Source organism: Lutra lutra, chromosome 3 (genome assembly GCF_902655055.1).
Source record: "Lutra lutra chromosome 3, mLutLut1.2, whole genome shotgun sequence".
Classification (NCBI taxonomy): Eukaryota; Metazoa; Chordata; class Mammalia; order Carnivora; family Mustelidae; genus Lutra; species Lutra lutra.
The window spans coordinates 135,902,621-135,927,028 of NC_062280.1; the positions used below are offsets into that span (position 1 = coordinate 135,902,621).

The window sequence follows — 24,408 nt, forward strand, 5'->3', positions numbered from 1 at the left end:
TTCTTTAGATGTTCTTCCTGCCTTCCCCTCTTAGAACTTCTAAGATCCCTATGTACATAGGTTGCTGGTGTTCCATAGGTATCTGAAACTGTGAATTTTCTTTCATTTTTTGTCTTCTGATTCCACAGACTAGATAACTTTAATTGATCTATCTTCAAGTTCACTGATCATTTATTCTGCCTACTCAGATGTGCCCCTGAATCCCTATAGTGAATTTTTCATTTTAGTAATTTTCAACTACAAAATTTCTATTTGGTTATTTTTTAAAAAATCATTTCTATCTTTTGATGTTCTCTATTTGATGAGACATTGTTCTCGAACTTTAGTTCATTAACATGGTTTCCTTTAGTTTTTTTGACCATATTTAAAATAGCTGATTTAAAGTTTTTGAGTAGTAACTCCAGGATTTGGGCTTCCTTGGGGAAAGTTCCTATTGACTTTTTTTTCTGTGCACAAACCATATTTTTTTGTTTCTTTGCATGTCTTATATTTTTTGGTTTTGTTGCTTTTATGAAGGAGGGGAGATTTTCAGAGGTCCATACTTCACCATTCCTGCTGATGTCACCTATATATTAACTTTTCTATATAAAACATTCTTAATATAAATCCAGATATTTAAAAATTCTTACACCTTTCTATCTGACACAAGGCTTTTCCATGGACTTCTGAGATTTTACAAATTAAACAAAATCTGTCCAGGGGTGCCTGGGTGGTTTAGTGGGTTAAGCCTCTGCCTTCAACTCAGGTCATGATTTCACAGTCCTGGGATCGAGCCCTGCATTGGGCTCTCTGCTGAGCAGGGACCCTGCTCCCCTCTCTCTCTCTACATACTTGTAATCCCTCTCTCTCTCTGTCAAATAAATAAATAAAATCTTTTAAAAATATCTGTCTATATTAGTATTGTAAGTACTCAGAAAAATGTGTTTCAAAAAATTCAGAGAGATGTCTTCTTGGATATCGTGATGCTGGCAAGTAGGGGTAGTGGACTTGGCATATCTTTCACTAAGTGTCTGGTTCTCTACCAGTATTTTAGATGCAACAATCCTACTTAGTCCTTACCGAATCTCTCTGATGCTCTGAGAAGTAAAAGAGCTTACCCGGGACCGCACAACTAGTAAATGGTAATCTAAAATATAAAACTAATCTTTAACTTGTGTACTTAAGATTTTGGTGGCAGTGTTACACTGTAATGAATACAGTGTGTACTGTGTTTTTGTGAAGTGTGTAGCACATTGGCCAATGCCCTGAAGAATTCCCCATGGTGCTTATTGAAAGGAAGATTCCTCGGCCACAAACCTATGCATACTGAACCAAAATCCCTGAGATTTGGGCCAAGGATGGATGATGATTCTCAGTTATGTTACTGTTGGGGGAGTGCTGGTTTCTGGATTGCCTTTTTCTTATGACTTGGGCTAAAAAAACAAAACAGTAGGCCATTTCAAGTTTGTATAAAAATATAATTTTACAGTTCAAAGACCACTAAGTTTTCTTATAACTTTTTGAATTTTAGAAGTACAAATTCTGCACTGCTGTAAGAAGACTATATTCTGTAATAATACAACAGAAAACTTTTGTGTCACTTCCTATGCTTATTAGTATAAGCTACGGATAAATTAAAGATTTTGTAATATGTCAAAGCTTTATATCTTTTATATGTATTATTTAACTATGAGTTGCATTTATTCATGCATTAAATTTCAGCGGAAAAATATAAGCAGTGGATGAACTACCCTTTATTTTAGGTTGAACTCCCACCACCTGATCTTGGACCAAGTTCGGCATTAAATCAGACACTCACGTTGTTGCGTGAAGTTTTGGCCTCTCACGATTCTTCAGTTGTACCATTAGATGCCCGTCAAGCTGACTTTGTGCAAGTATGTTATAAGTCATTTTTAATAATTACTTATTGCTCGTCTATTACACGTTCTGTTGAAATTCTGGCATTTTATAACCTATACATTTTAACAGTCCTTCTCGTTGATTCTTCCTTCAAATATTGAACCAGGTCTCTTTATTTTTGTAGTGTTTTATTCAGTGATGCTCGTTGTAAAAAACATTATGATTACTGTAACATTTAATCTTTTAAAAATGTACTTCTGTAAGTTGGCCCCCTTCCAATTAGTTTGAGTTTCATTCTGAAGTACTGTTAACCCAGGCCTGTATCACTGATTGGGGAATAAAAAATAAATTTCATTTTGTTTTTCATTTATAGGTTTTGTCATGTGTCTTGGATCCCCTCCTCCAAATGTGTACTGTATCTGCTAGCAATTTAGGCACAGCTGACATGGCCACTTTCATGGTCAATTCATTATATATGATGAAGACAACACTAGCTCTGTTTGAGTTCACTGACAGACGTCTAGAAATGCTGCAGTTTCAGGTAAATCTTACCGTAAGATGACAGCTCACTGTGATGGGGCCTTTTTTCTGTATATGATCTCATTACTAGCCTTAATCCAATTTCTGTGACCTACTTTTTATAAATCCTTTGGTATAGTATGATAAAAGTCCACATACACACACATACATACACAAACACACACTCTTGGTATTTTGGATTTGTTTGGGGGAAGCTAGAATATATAATAAATATGATATTTTATTCAAACCATAGTTTGTGATGATGGAATGAAGCTTTTCTTATTGATTGGAACAGTTATTCTGTATGCAGATTTCATTTTCTGAACTGTGAATAATATGCTATATTTTTCAAGCTTTCTAGCTAGTGCAGAAGGTGTTACAGAGGACAGATATATTTTTATCTATGTGTAAACCAGTGTTAGGCAAAACATTACAGTTTGTTATACCAGTGACTCTAGTCCTATAAGCCAAATGGTATCACTTAAGAGTTTGTAAAGTGGCTAAAACAAAGCATTTTGTAAAATTTACCAGATACTTGGCTTCTGATTTTAAAATAGTGAGTTTTGGTAAATATAATTTTTTAAGAAAAAATTCTGAGTGTTCTGTGTTATTGCAAGTATGTAAGTAATTTGGCAGTGGCTATGGTAAAAATTCATTTGTAAAGTGTTAGGGGTTTCTAAGGAATAAGCTTTGGTACATCTAAACTTGTGATATTTTTCTAATTTCTAATTCCTTTTAAAAGAAATATAATGAAGTATGATTAGTTTTTCTTATATTACTTTTTTTTTGTGGAATTAGTAAAATTCTTTATTTAAAAAAATTTCATTGCTTTTGACTATATTTATCACTAACTCAACCCCCAAACTCTGCCATTTGTCTCAATCTTAAGAAGTTCAGATATATCAGGTATTCATGGATCTGTTTTATCCCCAATTATCTGTGTTTCTTAACCATTCCGTGGTCATGTTTTGCATTCCAAGGGGACAAGCCCCCGTGTATAAGCACGTGTGAAGCCTTTGCGCATTCCATGCTTGCTGATCAGCTATTGGCTAGTGCTGGTTGCATGGCTCAGCCCCAGAGTCAGTGGTAGAGAGGACTGCACAATGATGCAGATACCGAAGATATGGTGTTTTTAGGCCCCCCAAAGAAAGTTCACCTTGTGGAGTAAAGGATTCTTGATTTTCAGAGCTTTCCTATCAATTGTCTATTAATTTCCTTCCACTCTTACTTGCCTTCTTCCAGTGTTTCAAGAAAGGAGTTCAGGCTAGTCTGATTCTTTTCTTTGTGGTAACTTAGTCTGTCCATCTGGACGCTTATAAGGATTTTCCTTCGAGTTGAGATATTTCCTCAGGATATTTTTTGGCATGTCTCTTTTTCTGTTATTTCCATTTGGATTTTGCAGAGCCATTTCAGTCTGAAGATTCAACCCTTTCTTTTGCTCAATAAAGTTTTTTACTATCTAATTAATTATCACTTTTCCATCTGTTACTTCTTATATTCTGAAGCTCTTGCCCCTTAGTTGGTTTTATCTCCAGAATCTCTCTTCTAATTTCTTTTTATACTCTAATTTAATCTTTCTTTGATGTTACTGTATTACTTTTCTTCTGTTCTTCTTCAGATACTCATTTGGTTCTTAGCAGTAACTTTTTCATCAAATGTTTATATTTGCACATCTTGTTTTTCTTTGATTTCCAGTAAGTCTAATGACTAAGGGCTCTAACTGTAGTTTCTTGGACATTCACTTAAGAAAAAGTTAAAGAACTCTGTGTCTTTTAGTAGAGTTGCCTCCAGAAAAGATTTGTTCTAATTATTCAGATGAGTTTTCTCTTAGAATATACTCACCTCTCTTAAGTTAGTTGTAAGTTTTTTAAGGGGAGAGGTGCTCGGCTATTGGCAAGCATCCAGATATTAATAGCCCCATTAGTAGTAAACTGCGCCATGGACAAACAAACTGGTAAAACTGAGGGAACTCCCTGGCCAAGAAAAGATGGAAGACCCCCAAACTCTTGGGCCTATACTGGTAAAAGTAAGGGAGCAGCAGACTTCTTCCCACTAAAGGATATTTCAGCCCATCAGGGTAGTCTAACTTGTGTGGATTCTGCCCCCATTAGCATTAGATGGGTTCCTCAAAGATAATATGAAGCAGATGAGCACATACAACTCACATCTTCTAGCTTGAGCCGTTCCTAACCTTAAATCTTTGACCAGCCTTCTGCTGGTCCTCAACTCTCCCCTGATTCTAACAAACCTGCTTCTCCAGATGGCACATTTGATTGGTTGAGTCTGTCCAAGAAGTTGGAAGGGTAAGGGAAATGTGGAGGTCAGGAATATCAGGCTTTCATCTTCCCAGAAGTCTTTCTAAATATTTTATTTTACACTGTTGTTATTTTTTACTGTTTATTGTTTTTTGTTTGTGTTTTGCTTAGTGCCATCTTTTAAAAGAACTGACAAACAAGTCAGATTTTTTGATTAGTGACTATTCCTAGAGTCCTCTTCAGTTATTTTTAAAGTGAGACTTTCTCTCCCTTTTGTAGGAGGACTTCCTCTTTGGGGAAGGAAACGCTTTGTCACAGAAGCAGCCCATGTGGCTCATGGTCTGGCCTCACAGGCACTGCAAGGAGCAGGTCCCTGATGAAGAGCTGACTCCACGGTGGTCTACTTCTACTCTCATCAGTCTTATTCCCCTTTTAAAGTATTTTCTTTCTGTTGTGTTTTATTTTAGATTGAAGCACATTTGGACACACTTATAAATGAGCAAGCTTCTTATGTTTTAACTAGAGCAGGCTTGAGTTCTATCTATAACACCATACAGCAACATAAGCCTGAACAGGTAAGCCCGTGGGTGTTCCTAACTGGAGAAATGCCCATTTAGAGCATGGGTTCTAGAGCTGAACTGTAGCTTGAATCTTAGCTCTGCCACTTAATAGTTTGCTTTGTTTTAAACTGGGAAAGTGGGCGCCTGGGTGGCTCAGTGGGTTAAGCCGCTGCCTTCGGCTCAGGTCATGATCTCGGGGTCCTGGGATCGAGTCCCACATCAGACTCTCTGCTCAGCAGGGAGCCTGCTTCCCTTCCTCTCTCTCTGCCTGCCTCTCTGCCTACTTGTGATCTCTCTCTGTCAAAAAAAAAAAAAAAAAAAATCTTTAAAAATAAATAAATAAATAAATAAACTGGGAAAGTGACTTATCTCTGTGTCTTTCATCTATGGAATTAGGATAATAATAGTATTTCTATTACAGGGTTCTGAAAATAAAGTGAGAAAATACAGTACAATTCCTAGATGACTACCTGAGATGTAGCAGAGTGCCCCCAAATATTAACTTTCCTTTTTACCATGGTAATTTTGGTTAAAAATATGGGAAAAAGCTTAGTAATAAAATGTATAAAGGATATTCATACTGGTTAATTTTCTAACTTCCTATATCACTATCAGTTAATTGAATGCATAGGTTACTGTGTAAATGTAGTCATCCCCTTTCTAACTTGGCGAATCTCGGTCTATTATTTTGGAAAGGTAAATACTTTGAGGCCAGCATAAGATCTTGTAAAGTTCTAGGACTCCAGTGGAAGTAGAGAAGGGAGTGGGGGAACCTGAGAAAGCTAAGTAAGGATCTTTCTTTAAAAAGCAGAGAACTCATTTAAATGGCATTAACATGAAGAATATTTTACAGTCCAGGAACTTCTAAATGAAACTCTCAAAAATTACCAGTTCCAAATTTTTTATTCTGATAAAGCAGCAAGCAAATTTCTATCAAAGAGAAATCAATTCTGCTGCTGTTGTATACTACTGAAAATTGTCAGAGTGCAACTTCAAGCCTCCATGATTTACTGACGTTTTCTAAGTGCTTCCTTGCGTTTTTGCCTTGCTTATGTGTAAATCTGAAATATACTGGTGTTCCCATTGTTAATAAACTTGTGCTTGTCACTCCCTCCAACAAATATGATGGTGTGCCTTCATGCTAGTTTCACAAAGATGATCAAGTCATAGTCCCTGCTCTAGTTGAGGTTGAAGAGGTGACACTTGAGTTCTTTGGAAAGGGGATGAATTTCCAAATTTGGGGTATCTATTAATAGACTGTATTTCATAATTGAACTGAAGCTATAGCACCTTTTTTTTTTACATCTTATTTTTGCTGTTTTGTTTTGTTTTTTTTAGGGCTCTTTAGCTAATTTGCCCAACCTAGATTCTGTGGCACTGAAGGCTGCAATGGTAAGTGAATAGTAAAGCATTTCAATGTAGGTTTCCTCATAAAACATTATTAATTTTTTCCTGTGTGATAATTTTGTCCTGGATGGTAATTTTATCTCTTGATATATTGCATTCTTATTGGGTGCAATAATAATGATTGTACACATGTTTCCTTTAACTAAGGTCTGACCAAGACATACATTTGTGGTAATATTCTACTCTACCCTAATACCCCATCATTCCTGTTTGGGTTTTCTTCGTTTTCAGAGTTTTATTTCTAACATAATAGAGAAACAGGAATGACAGATGCAAAGAAGTTAGGCTGTATATCATTGAAGACTTCTCACTGTTAGTCATCTTTGGCTTATAGTTCTTGATTTCTTCCTGAGATGGTAGCTGAAATTGGATTCCAGTCTTAAAATACCATGTTACTCTTGAGTGTGAGATTCCTCGAACCTCTACCTTATTTCCTTCTTTTCAAGTGAAGACCTTGCCTGCACGTCTGCATGAGCATGTTTCCACATCTTATATATATACTTGGCATGCAGGTATACCCACCGTTGGATGACATTCGTTCAGCCAACGTCGGGTGATCTTGTTTGGAAGCTTTAAGTAATACACAAGTAGCAGTGATAACAATGGTGTCTTTAGCATAGTTTTTTATTGAGTATGCTAGTGTTTTTCATGTGTGAACTCTAATCCTCTGAACAACCTATTCAACCCCGTTCAACCTAGTGTTGACACTCTCAACTACTGTACTGCCTATCCCATCCTAAGTATTTAAATACTCACATATGCTCACTACCATGATGGCTTGACTTCAGCACATAGTTCTCCTGGATGACTTTTAATGCCAAGGCTTTGTTACCTATCATCTTACAGAGCTAAATTAAATGAAAGGCATGAGCCCACAAAGAGTACAGAGCCAACAGTATTAATATTACATAAAGTAGATTTTAAAAACACTAAATAAGATAAATAAGGAACATTATGTCATAATAAAAGATCACATATATATATATACACACACACACATAGAAGTAATAGTTATAATTTCTGTTCGTCAAACATCACAGCAAAAATTTTAAAAATATGAAGATTTTATCCTAAAAAGTTTAAAAATAAATGAAAATGAATAAATTTTAGATTAATTTAAAAAGATAAGTTTCTTAGAAAGTTAAATATACACTCATCATACCACCCAGTATCCCACTTCAAGGTATTCCGCCTCCCCCACCTCCAAAATGACCTAAGTCTATACAAAGGATCAGTAACCATAGTACTCAATAAATTTGTTTTCCTCCCCTTCTCTCTCTCCCCCACCAACATATATCTAGTCCATAATGTAAAACCACAAACTATATTTAAACCCCATTACAAATTATTTTGTGCTTGGTCTTAAACTTTAATAGCAATAAAGTTGAATATCTGTCTCTCTAAAGAATCCCTCTAAATAATCTTGTTTTGTGGGTGGTCCATCTTTTTTTATATATAACTGTCTGTAGCTGTCACTTGAATGCTTCAGGGCACGTTGAGTTCAGCATATCCTAGACTTGAACTCTTCTAAGTCTCTCCTGTCCCCCACCCCCAGGTCCTCTTCCAAATTTCTCAACTCAGAAAGTGGTAAGAGCATCTGTCCATTATCATTTCATATGTTATCTGCTATTTCCTAGGCATCATGCTAAGAATTGGGATGAAAATAGATGTGATCTAGTAAGTGCTATAGCTGTTACACAACTAAATAAATGTGAAAAGTAGACAGTTATGAATTATGATAATGCTGTGAGTTTAATTATACAGATCCAGATCTGGGAGTCAGCCCCTGCATCTTGTCACTAACCAAATGCTGATAATTTTACGTCTAGTTCTGTCAAATATCTCCTCTTCTGTCTACCGTGTTATTGTCCTTGTAGTCTAAGATGCGTCCTTGTAGTCTAAGAAGTCTTGGTGTCCTTGCATCTACCATTATGACCTTCCCTTCTTGCTGTAGCCAGACATAACTTCTTAAAACTTAAATCAGATTATTCCCCCCCTTCAATGGTTTCCTAAATGCTTTTGCCAGTAAGAATTAAAATCCTTTAAAGAATAGTAGAAGACCTACATGAACTGATCTCTGTTAGCCATTCTCTTTCTCACCTCAAGCCTTCATCCATGCTGTCACATCCATTCTATCCCCCTGACCCCCCACTACACACACACTCTTACTTAATCTCTGTTCATCTCTTAAGATCTCACTTCAAATATCCTTTCCTCAGATTTTTTTTAAATATTTTTATTTATTTATTTGACAGACAGAGATCACAAGTAGGCAGAGAGGCAGGCAGAGAGAGAGGGAGGAAGCGGGCTCCCTGCTGAGCAGAGAGCCCGATGCGGGGCTCGCTCCCAGGACCCTGGGATCATGACCTGAGCCGAAGGCAGAGGTTTTAACCCACTGAGCCACCCAGGTGCCCCCTTTCCTCAGATTCTTTTGCCAAACGCAGAAACTAGGTCCATCCTCCTGATTTATACTTTTTATAAGGGCTTTGGTGTTTTCCTTCATAGCATCCATAACACAATTTGTAATTTTATATTTATTTCCATTATTATTTATGATCTTTCTCAGTAGATCATAAGGTCTTTGAAGCTAGGGACTGTCCTCTTTTGCTCACCATTATTTACACTTTACCTAATATAGTACCTTCCTGATAATAGGTACTCAATAAATATTAGTTGAATGATTGGGTAAATTAACAATTAACAAATACAGTGGATTTAAGAAAGTAAGGTAGACTTCTACTTTGATGACTTTTCTTGTTAATACTATTATTTAAAAGTTTAGTGAAGGAGATTAAGACAAGTGACTTGGATTCAGAATTTTAAAAGTAAATATTGCTGATACTAACTACATTAAGAAGTTGATACTGTTAAGGAATTTTAGTTCGAATGTTAAAGCAGTAACTCGTTTTGATCACAAAGAACTCCTTATTTGTACCATGGTATGTTTGCTAAGTTTTAACCCTTAGAAGTGATGATTGTTTGAGATGTCTACTAGCAGATATATGCCCTTTATGTTTTGCTCTTTCTCTACTTCATGTAGGTTCAGTTTGATCGTTACCTGTCAGCCCCAGACAGCTTGCTGATGCCACAGCTGAACTTTCTCCTAAGTGCCACAGTGAAGTAAGTATTTTTTTTTTTGTTTGTTTCAACTAGTTGGTAAAGATTCATATATTTTTAAAAATACCAAGCACATTTCTTAGAAAAAATTTACGTTGAATAGTAGATTTACCATTGAAGATCTATAGTAACCAACCTTGTTTTATGTCTGAGCACCCCTAAAGAGCTGACCTGACCCTGTTCATACTTATTGCTTGCATGTATACAGCTCCAAAATCTCTATTCAGTGAATGGTTTATAAAATGAATGTGAATATAATTGCATGTGTATAACCATAATACAAAATTCCCTTGTATTAACAAAGATGTCAGAATGACATTTAAAATGTTATGGAAGATGAATAATATATTAATTGTGCAGTGCAGATGAACTACTTTATAGATTATTTTGGATCTGGAGATATATTTTTAATTGTTCAGTATCATGTATTTATCAGGAATGTGTTTGAGACAAAGAACTATACATTAAAATCTTAGAATGTTACAGTTAGAAGAAACAATTGATATTGTCTGACTTTCTTGATTATAAGGAAGATACTGACAAATTGACACCCAGTTGTGTATTAAATGCTTCCTATATAACAGGCAAGGACTAAGATTCAAAAGACATTTGCCCTGTCTGCATGGAGATTATAGTCTGTTGGATCAGTTAGACATGCAAACAGGTATTTATATTAAAAAGTAAGGAAAGAATCAAACTTGAAGAACATATTTCAATTATCTGCAAGGATGCTGTGGTACAGCGTGGTGGGTGGTACATTTGTTTTCTATTGTTCTAGAGAGTAGGTCTATAGCAGTAAATAAAGCAAGGAGGCAGCTTTTGGCTCAACATGCAGAAAAATCTGGTCTCAAGTAGAATTGGCTGGAAATGGGATGGACCATTTTTTTCTCAGGCATAGAGTTAGGGAATTTTCCCATATTAGGTGTAGTTAGAGTGAATGATTTTAATTTTTATTTCATATTTTATTATCCTTTATAGTATAAAGATCTTATACTATCTACATAACTGGAATTCTTTTTTTTTTTTAAAGATTTTATTTATTTATTTGACAGAGAGAGATCACAAGTAAGCAGAGAGGCAGGCAGAGAGAGGGGGGAAGCAGGCTGCTTGCTGAGCAGAGAACCCGATGCGGAGCTAGATCCCAGGACCCGAAGATCATGACCTGAGCTGGAGGCTTAACCCACTGAACCAACCAGGTGCCCCTACATAGCTGGAATTCTAAAGACCTGAGAGACTATAAAAGGAACTCCATTATGCCATGGCTCAAATTGTGTGTGTTTCTTGAATTTTTTTTTTAAGTGAATACCTATAGGTCCTTTAGATTTAACCACACGTTTCAGTCTTAGTATTTGAGTATTGAGTTGTTTGGGGCATCAATAAATTTGAAACATACCGTTATTCTTTTCATAATATGCCAGTTGAGGGGAAATTTTAATGTGTTTTATAAAGGATGGCATGTAGCCCAGATGAAATAAAGGAGAAAATGGACAGATTTGGCTATAAAACACTTGAAGTTTTTGATTTTTTTTTCCACAAAAAGCAACAATATAAACTAAGTTAAAATACAAACAGTAATGTGGAACAATATTTGCAAGTTACGTAACACACAAGTTATCCTTGACACATTATCCTTAATATAGAACAAAATCCCGCAAATCAGGACAAAACAGAAAAACAGGCACTGTATGTTTGGACAGTTCACAGAAGAAATGCAAATAGCGAGTAAATATATGAGAACATATTAGTAATCAAAAATGCAAATTAAACAGCATTGAGAATTTCTGCCTATTAGATTACTGACAATAAAAAGTTTGTTATGTGTTAATGGGAAGGATCTGGGAAAATGGAGATTATTTCATACGCTGTTGATGAGAATATAAATTAGTACAATCCTTTTAGAGGGTAATTTGACAGCATTCATCAAAATTTTAAAAACGTATGTCCTTAAATTCAGGAATAACTCTCAATAGATTTTTATCCCCCTTTCGTAAACTTTAAATAATAGTTTAAAGTTATAGAACTAGCAATGGGATTAAGCACTTTCTATGACTGTATCTGAATTCTTTATCTGTGAGGACTCCTCAGATTCTCTAAAGCTTAAATGATATTTCAAATCAGATTTTTGTCTTCTATTACTGCAGGATTTCAGTTTTCCATTTACTTTTATTGTTTTATTGATTAACAATAATAATATAAATTTTGTTAACAGCCAAATGAACAGAGATTTTGGAATATTGTCTTAAAATCTAAATTTTTAATTAGTATTTTGTTTTTATAGTATGTACCTAACATCCCGTTACAAATTCTAATATAGTGACATTTAAGAATTGAGAAATGCATGTAAGTAATAATAGGACAACTAAGAGAAATTGGTTACTACCTATAACTAACACTTTTTTCATTCAGAAAATTTCTAAGATGTTATTTGCAAAGTATTCTAAAATTAAAGTGTAACCTGTGAATACATTTTCAGAAGAAAAAAAATTTATCAATTTGGCTACTTACTTTAAAAATCAGGGCTGCTTTGAAAATAGGACATTTTACACAATGAAATTAGATTCACCATGAAAGCAGACTTTCTAACTGCTTTTCCTCCTTTCTTTGATTGATGGCTTTTTCTTATTTTCAAAATTAACTTTTATCCTTATTTCTGCTACTGTATAGGCACAGTATTTATTTGATCTTATTTCTGAAGCATTTGAGACAATAGGACAGAACTTTTATTCAGTTAAATTTGAACCTTTTCAAAATGATAATTCACTTTTAACCAAAATTTATTTCAGGTTTTTATGTCACCAATTTCTTTTCTGTTCATATTTTATTTAAAATGTCTGTTGTTTCTTTGAAGTAGATCTTTCAAATGTAAAATGCTCTTTTTTAATCGTTTTAAAATTTTGTTAATATTCTGCTCTCCTGCACTTTACTATTGCTGCTGTACCTTTGGGACACCTATCACTCTTGTTGTCTCCCTTCTCTTTGTCTTAGAGTTTGACTGCTTTTCAAGAGAGATTTTGATTAAATGCCTCAGCCTTGAAATAAACTATTGAATAAATTTAAGTAGCCAGGAAGCAAAGTTGTGTAGAAAATGAAGAAAAGGGAAAGAAAATAGTTTTAAGGAATTCTTCCTTACTTTCTTCCTTGGGTTGAATTAGAAGGATGTGTTCTTTTTTCAGTGCCAAACTCCAATATTCACCTTTCGGTGGTGTAAATACAGAGATTGGATTACAGAAACCACAGTTAAAAATACATAAGTTGTTCTCAACAGCTTTTCTTGATGATTCAGAATTATGTATATGAGGAGTTTAAGAAATAAAGAAAATTATAGATGCTTCCTAAAGTGAGCATAGTAGAAATTGGATATGATTTGAGAACTCTTGTTCAGGAATCTTCCTCTATTATATATACTAGGAAAATAATGTAATGATTAAGAAATGATGCCTTTAAAGGAAATTTTTTTAAAGAGGTAGACAGAATAATTTTTCTTTTTCCTCTTTTCTTAACTGCCTCTTTTTAAACCACCCATATTAACCATCAGCAGTACCTGTATCAACAAAAATAAAGTATGTTTGGGGGTAAAATAGGACTGCTAGGGAAAGAATAGCTACTGGAAGCCTGTGAGCTGAAAAGTAACTGGAGCTTGCACAATGCTTTACGGACTTCAGAAAAGTCCAAGCCTTAAAAGCAGGGTTTTTGTAGTCCTACAGTAAAGACTACTTTAGACTCAAAGAAGCTCAAAAACAAACTCTAAAAGATCATGCTGATCTTTAACTAAATTAAGTGCCTTCCAGAACAAAACTTAGCGCCCTTAAGGATGACAACAAATACAAGCAACAGTGTAGCATTTATAATGCAATAAAAAATTACTTAGGTGAAGTAGTAGGAAAATATGAACCAAAACTAGAAAAAAAAAATCTATCAGTAAAGAACAGACTGACAAAAGACAATTTATAGAACTAGCAGGTAAAGTCTTCTAGACGGCTGTTTACAGTGTGTTCAGGGACCTAAAGGAAAACGTTATTATACTGAGAGGAAAAAATAAGGAGTTTAACAAAATGAGAATTCTATACCCAAAAAGTATCCTATCTAAAATGAAAAATTAACAGAGTAGGCATAACTGTCAGTTGGACACCTACAGAGAAAGGTCAGCCTGAAAGAGTGTAGTAGAAACCATCCAAACTGAAGCACAGATAGAAAAAAATTAAATACTAGAAAAAGTTGGAGAGTCTTAGTGAATTGTGAGATAATATTAGGCAATCTCAAGTAGGTATAACTGGAGTGTCATAGTGAAATTGAGTCAGAAAAAATTTGAAGAACTAAAACAGCTTTTTCCAAATGTGATAGAAAACATGAACCCACAGACCCAAGAAGTTAAATAACCCAACAGAGAAGACCATACCTAGGTACACCATAATCCAATTACTGAAAACCAGCGATAAAAAGAAAAATCATGAAAGTAGCCAGAGAGAAAAAGACATATTATTTGCAGGGAATAATGATAGGCATATTACTGACTTCTTGTTATAGATAGCACAAACCAGAAGACAATAGAATATCATCTTTAAATATCTACTTTGATGGTGTATTCATCAAAAATACCTTTCAAACTGAAAGAGCAATAAATAAATTTTGAGGTAAAAAAAGCAGAGAGGATTTATCGCTAGTATACTGCACTGTAAGAAAGGATAAAAGAAATCCTTCAAGCTGAAGGAAAAGAATACCAGAAGAAAACTCACAGAGAAATAATGAGCACAGGAAATACTAAGTGTAAAAGATAGTTGACCATTTAAAACAAAAATGCAGTGAATTTTGGGATTTTAACACATAGAAATAAAATTTATGACAACAAATGCACAAAAGATGGAGTGGGAGGAAAGTAGAAATGTACATTTATGATGTTATAAGGTTATTATATAATATTTTTGAAGGTACATTGTGAACCTTGCAGCCAGCTCTTGGACAAAAATCATCTAACATGTCCGTGGATAAGATAGAATGCTAAAAAACAATCATATCAAAACAAAGCAGAAAAGGAAAAAGAACAGATGGGACAAATATTAAAAAAAAATAGCAGGATGACAGACTTCAATTCAACCTTATAAATAACTGTATTAAATGTAAAAGACACACACTCCAGATAAAAGGCAGAGCTTCTTAGATTAGATGAAGCAGCATGGCCCAACTGTCTGCTATCTGTAAGAAATCCACTTTATATGTAAGGATACAAATACTTTAAAAGGATAGTAACAGATACACCATGCAAATACTAATCAGAATAAAGCTAAAGTAACTATATTAATATCAGAAAAATTAGACTGCAGGACAGATACCAAAGATGAGGTACATTTTATAATAATAATAGAATCAGTTTATGAAGAAGATATAATTACCTTAGATATGTGCAACTAATAGCAGAGCTTCAAAAACCAAGCAGTATAAGCTCAAAGAATGGAGGAAGAATAGATCCACTGACAATTGTTAAGTAGATATTTCAACACTGCTATCTTAGTAGTTGGTAGAAAAAGTAGACAAAAACCGAGCATGGTGTAGAAGAACTGAACGATGCCACTAATCAGCTCAACCTAATAGAAGGATATAGAATAGGGGGAAATTGGAAGGGGAGGTGAACAATGAGAGACTATGGACTCTGAAAAACAATCTGAAGGGTTTGAAGAGGTGGGGGGTAGGAGGTTGGGGGAACCAGGTGGTAGGTATTAGAGAGGGCATGGATTGCATGGAGCACTGGATGTGGTACAAAAAACAATGAATAATGTTATGCTGAAAATAAATTTAAAAAATGATTAAAAATAAATAAAGAAATAAATAAATAAATAAGGGGCCACAGAGCCATTTAAGCAAAAAAAAAAAAAAAAAAAAAGGATATAGAATTCCACACACAACTATAGAAGGTAACGTTCTTTTCGATTGCATTTGAAACACTCACCAAGCTAATGTAAGAATGAGCAAAAAGGAACTAAAAACAAATATAATCCACTAGTGAATATTTCCATCTGTGAACATGGGATGCTTATTTATTCAGATTTTATAGAATTTTCAATACAGTTTTGTAATTTCCTCATATAATCTCCTCTATTATCATGTTTATTCCTAGGAAATAATTGCGACAATTATGAGAAGATCTTTTATTTTCCATTACCTGTTCTAATTAGATATTGCTGGTATATAGGAAACATACTAAATTTTGTATGGTAATTTTGAGTCTGGCCAAGCAACTAAACTCTATTTTAGTTTTTTTTTTTTAATTTTATTTTTTATAAACATATAATATATTTTTATCCCCAGGGGTACAGGTCTGTGAATCACCAGGTTTACACACTTCACAGCACTCACCATAGCACATACCCTCCCCAATGTCCATAATCCCACCCCCCCCTCCCAACCCCCCTCCCCCCATCAACCCTCAGTTTGTTTTGTGAGATTAAGAGTCACTTATGGTTTGTCTCCCTCCCAATCCCATCTTGTTTCATTTACTCTTCTCCTACCCCCTTAACCCCCATGTTGCATCTCCTCTCCCTCATATCAGGGAGATCATATGATAGTTGTCTTTCTCCGATTGACTTATTTCGCTAAGCATGATACCCTCTAGTTCCATCCACGTCGTCGCAAATGGCAAGATTTCATTTCTTTGGATGGCTGCATAGTATTCCATTGTGTATATATACCACATCTTCTTTATCCATTCGTCTGTAGATGGACATCTAGGTTCTTTCCATAGTTTGGCTATTGTAGACATTGCTGCTATAAACATTCGGGTGCATGTGCCCCTTCGGATCACTACGTTTGTATCTTTAGGGTAAATACCCAGCAGTGCAATTGCAGGGTCATAGGGTAGTTCTATTTTCAACATTTTGAGGAACCTCCATGCTGTTTTCCAGAGTGGTTGCACCAGCTTGCATTCCCACCAAGAGTGTTGGAGGGTTCCCCTTTCTCCGCATCCTCGCCAGCATCTGTCATTTCCTGACTTGTTAATTTTAGCCATTCTGACTGGTGTGAGGTGATATCTCATGGTGGTTTTGATTTGTATTTCCCTGATGCCGAGTGATATGGAGCACTTTTTCATGTGTCTGTTGGCCATCTGGATGTCTTCTTTGCAGAAATGTCTGTTCATGTCCTCTGCCCATTTCTTGATTGGATGATTTGTTCTTTGGGTGTTGAGTTTGCTAAGTTCTTTATAGATTTTGGACACTAGCCCTTTATCTGATATGTCATTTGCAAATATCTTCTCCCATTCTGTCAGTTGTCTTTTGGTTTTGTTCACTGTTTCCTTTGCTGTGCAAAAGCTTTTGATCTTGATAAAATCCCAAAAGTTCATTTTTGCCCTTGCTTCCCTTGCCTTTGGCGATGTTCCTAGGAAGATGTTGCTGCGGCTGAGGTCGAAGAGGTTGCTGCCTGTGTTCTCCTCGAGGATTTTGATGGATTCCTTTCTCACATTGAGATCCTTCATCCATTTTGAGTCTATTTTCGTGTGTGGTGTAAGGAAATGATCCAAATTCATTTTTCTGCATGTGGCTGTCCAATTTTCCCAACACCATTTATTGAAGAAGCTGTCTTTTTTCCATTGGGCATTCTTTCCTGCTTTGTCGAAGATGAGTTGACCATAGAGTTGAGGGTCTATTTCTGGGCTTTCTATTCTTTTTTTTTTTTTTTTTTTAATTTATTTATTTGACAGAGAGAGATCACAGTAGGCAGAGAGGCAGGCAGAGAGAGAGAGGAGGAAGCAGGCTCCTCGCTGAGCAGGGAGCCTGATGAGGGGGCTCGATCCCAGGACCCTGGAATCATGACCCGAGCTGAAGGCAGAGGCTTAACCCACTGAGCCACCCAGGCGCCCCGGGGCTCTCTATTCTGTTCCATTGATCTATGTGTCTGTTTTTGTGCCAGTACCATGCTGTCTTGATGATGACAGCTTTGTAATAGAGCTTGAAGTCCGGAATTGTGATGCCACCAACTTTGGCTTTCTTTTTCAATATTCCTTTGGCTATTCGAGGTCTTTTCTGGTTCCATATAAATTTTAGGATTATTTGTTCCATTTCTTTGAAAAAAATGGATGGTACTTTGATAGGAATTGCATTAAATGTGTAGATTGCTTTAGGTAGCATAGACATTTTCACAATATTTATTCTTCCAATCCAGGAGCATGGAACATTTTTCCATTTCTTTGTGTCTTCCTCAATTTCTTTCACGAGTACTTTTTAGTTTTCTGTGTATAGATTCTTAGTCTCTTTGGTTAGGTTTATTCCTAGGTATCTTATAGTTTTGGGTGCAACTGTAAATGGGATGGACTCCTTAATTTCTCTTTCTTCTGTCTTGTTGTTGGTGTAGAGAAATGCAACTGATTTCTGTGCATTGATTTTATATCCTGACACTTTACTGAATTCCTGTACAAGTTCTAGCAGTTTTGGAGTGGAGTCTTTTGGGTTTTCCACATATAGTATCATATCATCTGCAAAGAGTGATAGTTTGACTTCTTCTTTGCCGATTTGGATGCCTTTAATTTCCTTTTGTTGTCTGATTGCTGAGGCTAGGACTTCTAGTACTATGTTGAATAGCTGTGGTGATAACGGACATCCCTGCCATGTTCCTGACCTTAGCGGAAAAGCTTTCAGTTTTTCTCCATTGAGAATGATATTTGCGGTGGGTTTTTCATAGATGGCTTTGACAATATTGAGGTATGTGCCGTCTATCCCTACACTTTGAAGAGTTTTGATCAGGAAGGGATGCTGTACTTTGTCAAATGCTTTTTCAGCATCTATGGAGAGTATCATATGGTTCTTGTTCTTTCTTTTATTAATGTGTTGTATCACATTGATTGATTTGTGGATGTTGAACCCACCTTGCAGCCCTGGAATAAATCCCACTTGGTCGTGGTGAATAATCCTTTTAACGTACTGTTGAATCCTATTGGCTAGTATTTTGGCGAGAATTTTTGCATCTGTGTTCATCAAGGATATTGGTCTGTAGTTCTCTTTTTTGATGGGATCCTTGTCTGGTTTTGGGATCGAGGTGATGCTGGCCTCATAAAAATGAGTTTGGAAGTTTTCCTTCCATTTCTATTTTTTGGAACAGTTTCAGGAGAATAGGAATTAGTTCTTCTTTAAATGTTTGGTAGAATTCCCCTGGGAAGCCATCTGGCCCTGGGCTTTTGTTTGGAGATTTTTGATGACTTTTTCAATCTCCTTACTGGTTATAGGTCTGTTCAGGCTTTCAATTTCTTCCTGGTTCAGTTGTGGTAGTTTATATGTCTCTAGGAATGCATCCATTTCTTCCAGGTTGTCAAATTTGTTGGCGTAGAGTTGCTCATAGTATGTTCTTATAATTGTCTGTATTTCTTTGGTGTTCGTTGTGATCTCTCCTCTTTCATTCATGATTTTATTTATTTGGGTCCTTTCTCTTTTCTTTTTGATAAGTCTGGCCAGGGGTTTATCGATCTTATTAATTCTTTCAAAGAACCAGCTCCTAGTTTCGTTGATTTGTTCTATTGTTTTTTTGGTTTCTATTTCATTGATTTCTGCTCTGATCTTTATGATTTCTCTTCTCCTGCTGGGTTTAGGCTTTCTTGTTCTTTCTCCAGCTCTTTTAGGTGTAGGGTTAGGTTGTGTACCTGAGACCTTTCTTGTTTCTTGAGAAAGGCTTGTACCGCTATATATTTTCCTCTCAGGACTGCCTTTGTTGTGTCCCACAGATTTTGAACCGTTGTGTTTTCATTATCATTTGTTTCCATGAATTTTTTCAATTCTTCTTTAATTTCCTGGTTGACCCATTCATTCTTTAGAAGGATGCTGTTTAGTCTCCATGTATTTGGGTTCTTTCCAAAATTCTTCTTGTGATTGAGTTCTAGCTTCAGAGCATTGTGGTCTGAAAACATGCAGGGAATGATCCCAATCTTTTGATACCGGTTGAGACCTGATTTAGGACCAAGAATGTGATCTATTTTGGAGACTGTTCCATGTGCACTAGAGAAGAATGTGTATTCTGTTGCTTTGGGATGAAATGTTCTGAATATACCTGTGATGTCCATCTGGTCCAGTGTGTCATTTAAGGCCTTGATTTCCTTGTTGATCTTTTGCTTGGATGATCTGTCCATTTCAGTGAGGGGAGTGTTAAAATCCCCTTCTATTATTGCATTATTGTCGATGTGTTTCTTTGATTTTGTTATTAATTGGTTTATATAGTTGGCTGCTCCCACGTTAGGGGCATAGATATTTAAAATTGTTAGATCTTCTTGTCGGACAGTTCCTTTGAGTATGATATAGTGTCCTTCCTGATCTCTTATTATAGTCTTTGGCTTAAAATCTAATTGATCTGCTATAAGGATTGCCACTCCTGCTTTCTTCTGATGTCCATTAGCATGGTAAATTCTTTTCCACCCCCTCACTTTCAACCTGGAGGTGTCTTCGGGTGTAAGATGAGTTTCTTGTAGGCAACATATAGATGGGTTTTGTTTTTTTATCCATTCTGATACCCGGTGTCTTTTGATTGGGGCATTTAGCCCATTCACATTCAGGGTAAGTATTGAGAGATATGAATTTAGTGCCATTGTATTGCCTGTAAGGTGACTATTATTGTATATTGTCTCTGTTTCTTTCTGATCTACTACTTTTAGGGTCTCTCTTTGCTTAGAGGACCCCTTTCAATATTTCCTGTAGAGCTGGTTTGGTATTTGCAAATTCTTTCAGTTTTTGTTTGTCCTGGAAGCTTTTAATCTCTCCTTCTATTTTCAATGATAGCCTAGCTGGATATAGTATTCTTGGCTGCATGTTTTTCTCATTTAGTACTCTGAATATATCATGCCAGCTCTTTCTGGCCTGCCAGGTCTCTGTGGATAAGTCTGCTGCCAATCTAATATTTTTACCATTGTACGTTACAGACTTCTTTTCCTGGGCTGCTTTCAGGATTTTCTCTTTGTCACTAAGACTTGTAAATTTTACGATTAGGTGACGGGGTGTGGACCTATTCTTATTGATTTTGAGGGGGGTTCTCTGAACCTCCTGGATTTTGATGCTTGTTCCCTTTGCCATATTGGGGAAATTCTCTCCAATAATTCTCTCCGGTATACCTTCTGCTCCCCTCTCTGTTTCCTCTTCTTCTGGAATCCCAATTATTCTAATGTTGTTTCGTCTTATGGTGTCTCTTATCTCTCGAATTCCCCCCTCGTGGTTCAGTAGCTGTTTGTCCCTCTTTTGTTCAGCTTCTTTATTCTCTGTCATTTGGTCTTCTATATCGCCAATTCTTTCTTCTGCCTCATTTATCCTAGCAGTGAGAGCCTCCATTTTTGATTGCACCTCATTATTAGCTTTTTTGATTTCAACTTGGTTAGATTTTAGTTCTTTTATTTCTCCAGAAAGGGCTTTTATATCTCCCGAGAGGGTTTCTCTAATATCTTCCATGCCTTTTTCGAGCCCAGCTAGAACCTTGAGAATCGTCATTCTGAACTCTTTATCTGACATATTACCAATGCCTATATTGATTAGGTCCCTAGCCTTTGGTACTGCCTCTTGTTCTTTTTTTTGTTGTGAATTTTTCCGCCTTGTCATTTTGTCCAGATAAGAGTTTGTGAAGGAGCAAGTAAAATACTAAAAGGGTGGCAACAACCCCAGGAAAATTTGCTTTAGCCAAATCAGAAGAGATCCCAAATCGTGAGGGGAGGACAAAGGGGATAAAAAGAGGTTCAGAAAGAAGAAAAAAAAAAAAAAAAAAAAAAAAAAAAAAAAGAAAACCAATAAAGAAAAAATATAAAAAGGAAAAAAAAATATATATATATATATATATTAGATAAACTAGTTAAAAAACGTTAAAAAAGAAAAGGGTAAAAGTTAAAAAAAATTAGAAGAAGTGAAAAAAAAATTGAAAAAGAAAAAAAAATTAAATTAACTGCAAGGCTAAAGAATCATGGGGAGAAAGCCATGAGTTCCGTGCTTTGCTTTCTCCTCCTCTGGAATTCCGCCGCTCTCCTTGGTATTGAAACTGCACTCCTTGGTAGGTGAACTTGGTCCTGGCTGCGTTTCCCATTGATCTTCTGGGGGAGGGGCCTGTTGTAGTGATTCTCAAGTGTCTTTGCCCCAGGCGGAGTTGCACCGCCCTTACCAGGGGTCGGGCTGAGTAATCCGCTCGGGTTTGCTTTCGGGAGCTTTTGTTCCCGGAGCGCTTTCCGTAGAGTCCGGAGGACGGGAATGAAGATGGCGGCCTCCTGGTCTCCGGCCCGGAGGAGCCGAGAGCCCGGGGCCCCACTCCTCAGTGCGCCCTCAGAGAACAGCGCCCAATGACTCCCGCCACCCTGGCCTCTGGCTGCGCTCCGAGCTGACCGAGCCTGCGACCGGTTCAAGGTAACCCCGACCTTAGAGCTCACTCCTTGGCTCTGTCTCTGTAGCTGGCTTCCCCGTTCTAATACCTGTAAGCTCTGCAACACTCAGACACCCCCGATCCTTCTGTGACCCTGCGGGACCTGAGGCCACGTTGACCCCGCGTGGGCTTCACCCCAGTTAAGCCTCTGGAGTGATGTCCCTCAGCGGAACAGACTTTTTTAAAAGTCCTGATTTTGTGCTCCGTTGCTCCGCCGCTCGCCGGGAGCCGGCCCCTCCCCCAACGGTCTATCTTCCAGTCGCTTAGGATTTACTTCTCCGCCAGTCCTACCTTTCAGAAAGTGGTTGATTTTCTGTTTCTAGAGTTGCTGTTCTTCTCTTCGATCTCCCGTTGGATTTGTAGGTGTTTGCAATCTTTAGATAAGCTATCTAGCTGATCTCCCGCTACCTGAAGTAGTCTCAGCCTGCTACTTCTCCGCCATCTTGACTCCTTGCCTTTTTTTTTTTTAAGGTTTTATTTATTTATTTGACAGGCAGAGACGCAGGCAGAGAGAGAGGAAGGGAAGCAGGCTCCCCGCCCAGCAGAGAGCCTGATGCCAGGCTCGATCCCAGGACCCTGAGATCATGACCTGAGCCAAAGGCAGAGGCTTTAACCCACTGAGCCACCCAGGCACCCCTGAAGATTTTATTTTTTTAAATAATCTCTACACCCATTGTGAGGCTTGAACTCTCACAACCCCAAGACCAGGAGTTGCACGTTCTTCTGACTGAGCCAACCATGTGCCCCTAAGATAATGCTTTACAGTGAGTGACAGAAAACTGACCTGAGATGGAAAATTGACTTGATCCATTGTGATGTTTTTGATGTTTGTGTTAATGTTAAAAGAAAAATCAAAATTCTTTAACCGATCTATTATTTATAAATATATTACCATCTTTTCTTTTTAGTTTTTCAGGCTTAAATTGTTAATGACTTCTCTTCTGTGGTGCATTTGATTGCACTCTTAGTTATGGTTCTGTAATAAAGCTCAATTTTAGTGATCACAGAGCCTGAATGTTGAAATAAGCTATTTTTAGAAATGCTGGGTTTATGGTAATGATGAAAGTTGTGTCATGTTGTTATGGCAACCAAAAATCTTAAAGTACTGATTACTGACAAGCTCACTGATTCTGTAAGTAAGCAGTTCATTTCTTATCACAGCTAAATGCTTTAAATAATTATTTAAAATGTTTCGTGAACATGTTTTAAAATGGGTGATATCTCCATTTAGTTATATATTAGTCTTTATTAGTATTTTTGAGATTTATAATACTAAATTTTTAGGACATTGTGATGTTTGTAACAGGAAAAATCAAATTTCTTAATGCATGGTATTCTGATCCATAAGAAAAGTATTACCCTTCTGTACAGTTTTATAACATCCTCATCTTCTCCTCCTTCAATTTCTTTTTTCTTTTTTCCAGCAGTAATTAACTACATGACTGTTATCCTTGATACATGATACACTGGTATAGCAAACTCCTTTCTAAATGTGAGAAAGACTTTCTGAAACTTGGAAATAGGGCAAATTGGTCTGGGAGAGCAGTGTGTCCTTTCTCTGTCACACTGAAGCATTGTTAACAGGCCCCTAGAGAATTATTTAATTACTTGGGGGGATGTTTCATAGTTTGATGCTCTGCTTATTGTTGATTAAAAGCCCCATGCTTCCTAATGTCCTGTGTATTTTTTTGTTCCGTAGGACATTAACTCATTCTGTGTCTAACCTGTTTCTATTCTAACCTTCCTTTCCAAATGCCTATAAATGACCAGTTCCTCAAAATGTTCTGTGAACTATCTTTATATCTTAATGTTTTCTATGAAAGAGTTATAAATTTTTGACATTCTTTCATTCTTTGTATGAATCATGTTTTTATTTTTTAAAAAAGTTCTGTTTGCACTATGATGATTATTATTAAACTGTCCAGAGGCCAATAGAGCACCACCTAATAAATTACTACTTATGAGATTTCATGGTAGTAAAGAGACCAAGAAAGTTAATGGTCTAACTTTATAGATACCATAGCTTACTTCAAATTTTTTTTCCCTTTCAGCTGGCCTTTTTACATATTCTTTGGTCATGTGAAAAACAGTACCTATCTTTAGATTTTAACCTCCAGAAATAATTCTAAGCAATGTCTTCAGTAGCCAGACTATGGAAAGAGCCCAGATATCCATCAATAGATGAATGGATAAGGAAGATGTGGTACACATACACACACACACACACGCACACACACACCACACGAATATTACTCGGCCAGAAAAAAAAAAAAATTTACCATTTGCAATATTGTACATAGAACTAGAGGGTATTGTGCTAAGCAAAAAAAGTCAATCAGAGAAAGACAATTATC

At 36.4% G+C, this 24,408-nt stretch overlaps 1 protein-coding gene across 1 annotated transcript in view; it reads left to right on the forward strand.

Annotated features, from left to right (window-relative positions):
- COG6 (component of oligomeric golgi complex 6) overlaps window positions 1-24,408 on the forward strand; it is a 99,679-nt gene that overhangs the window by 69,620 nt on the left and 5,651 nt on the right. Inside the window, exons 14-18 of the mRNA XM_047723247.1 lie at window positions 1,743-1,874; window positions 2,213-2,380; window positions 5,084-5,191; window positions 6,515-6,568; window positions 9,624-9,703. Coding sequence (XP_047579203.1) covers window positions 1,743-1,874; window positions 2,213-2,380; window positions 5,084-5,191; window positions 6,515-6,568; window positions 9,624-9,703 — 542 coding nt within the window. The remainder of the gene's footprint in view (window positions 1-1,742; window positions 1,875-2,212; window positions 2,381-5,083; window positions 5,192-6,514; window positions 6,569-9,623; window positions 9,704-24,408) is intronic.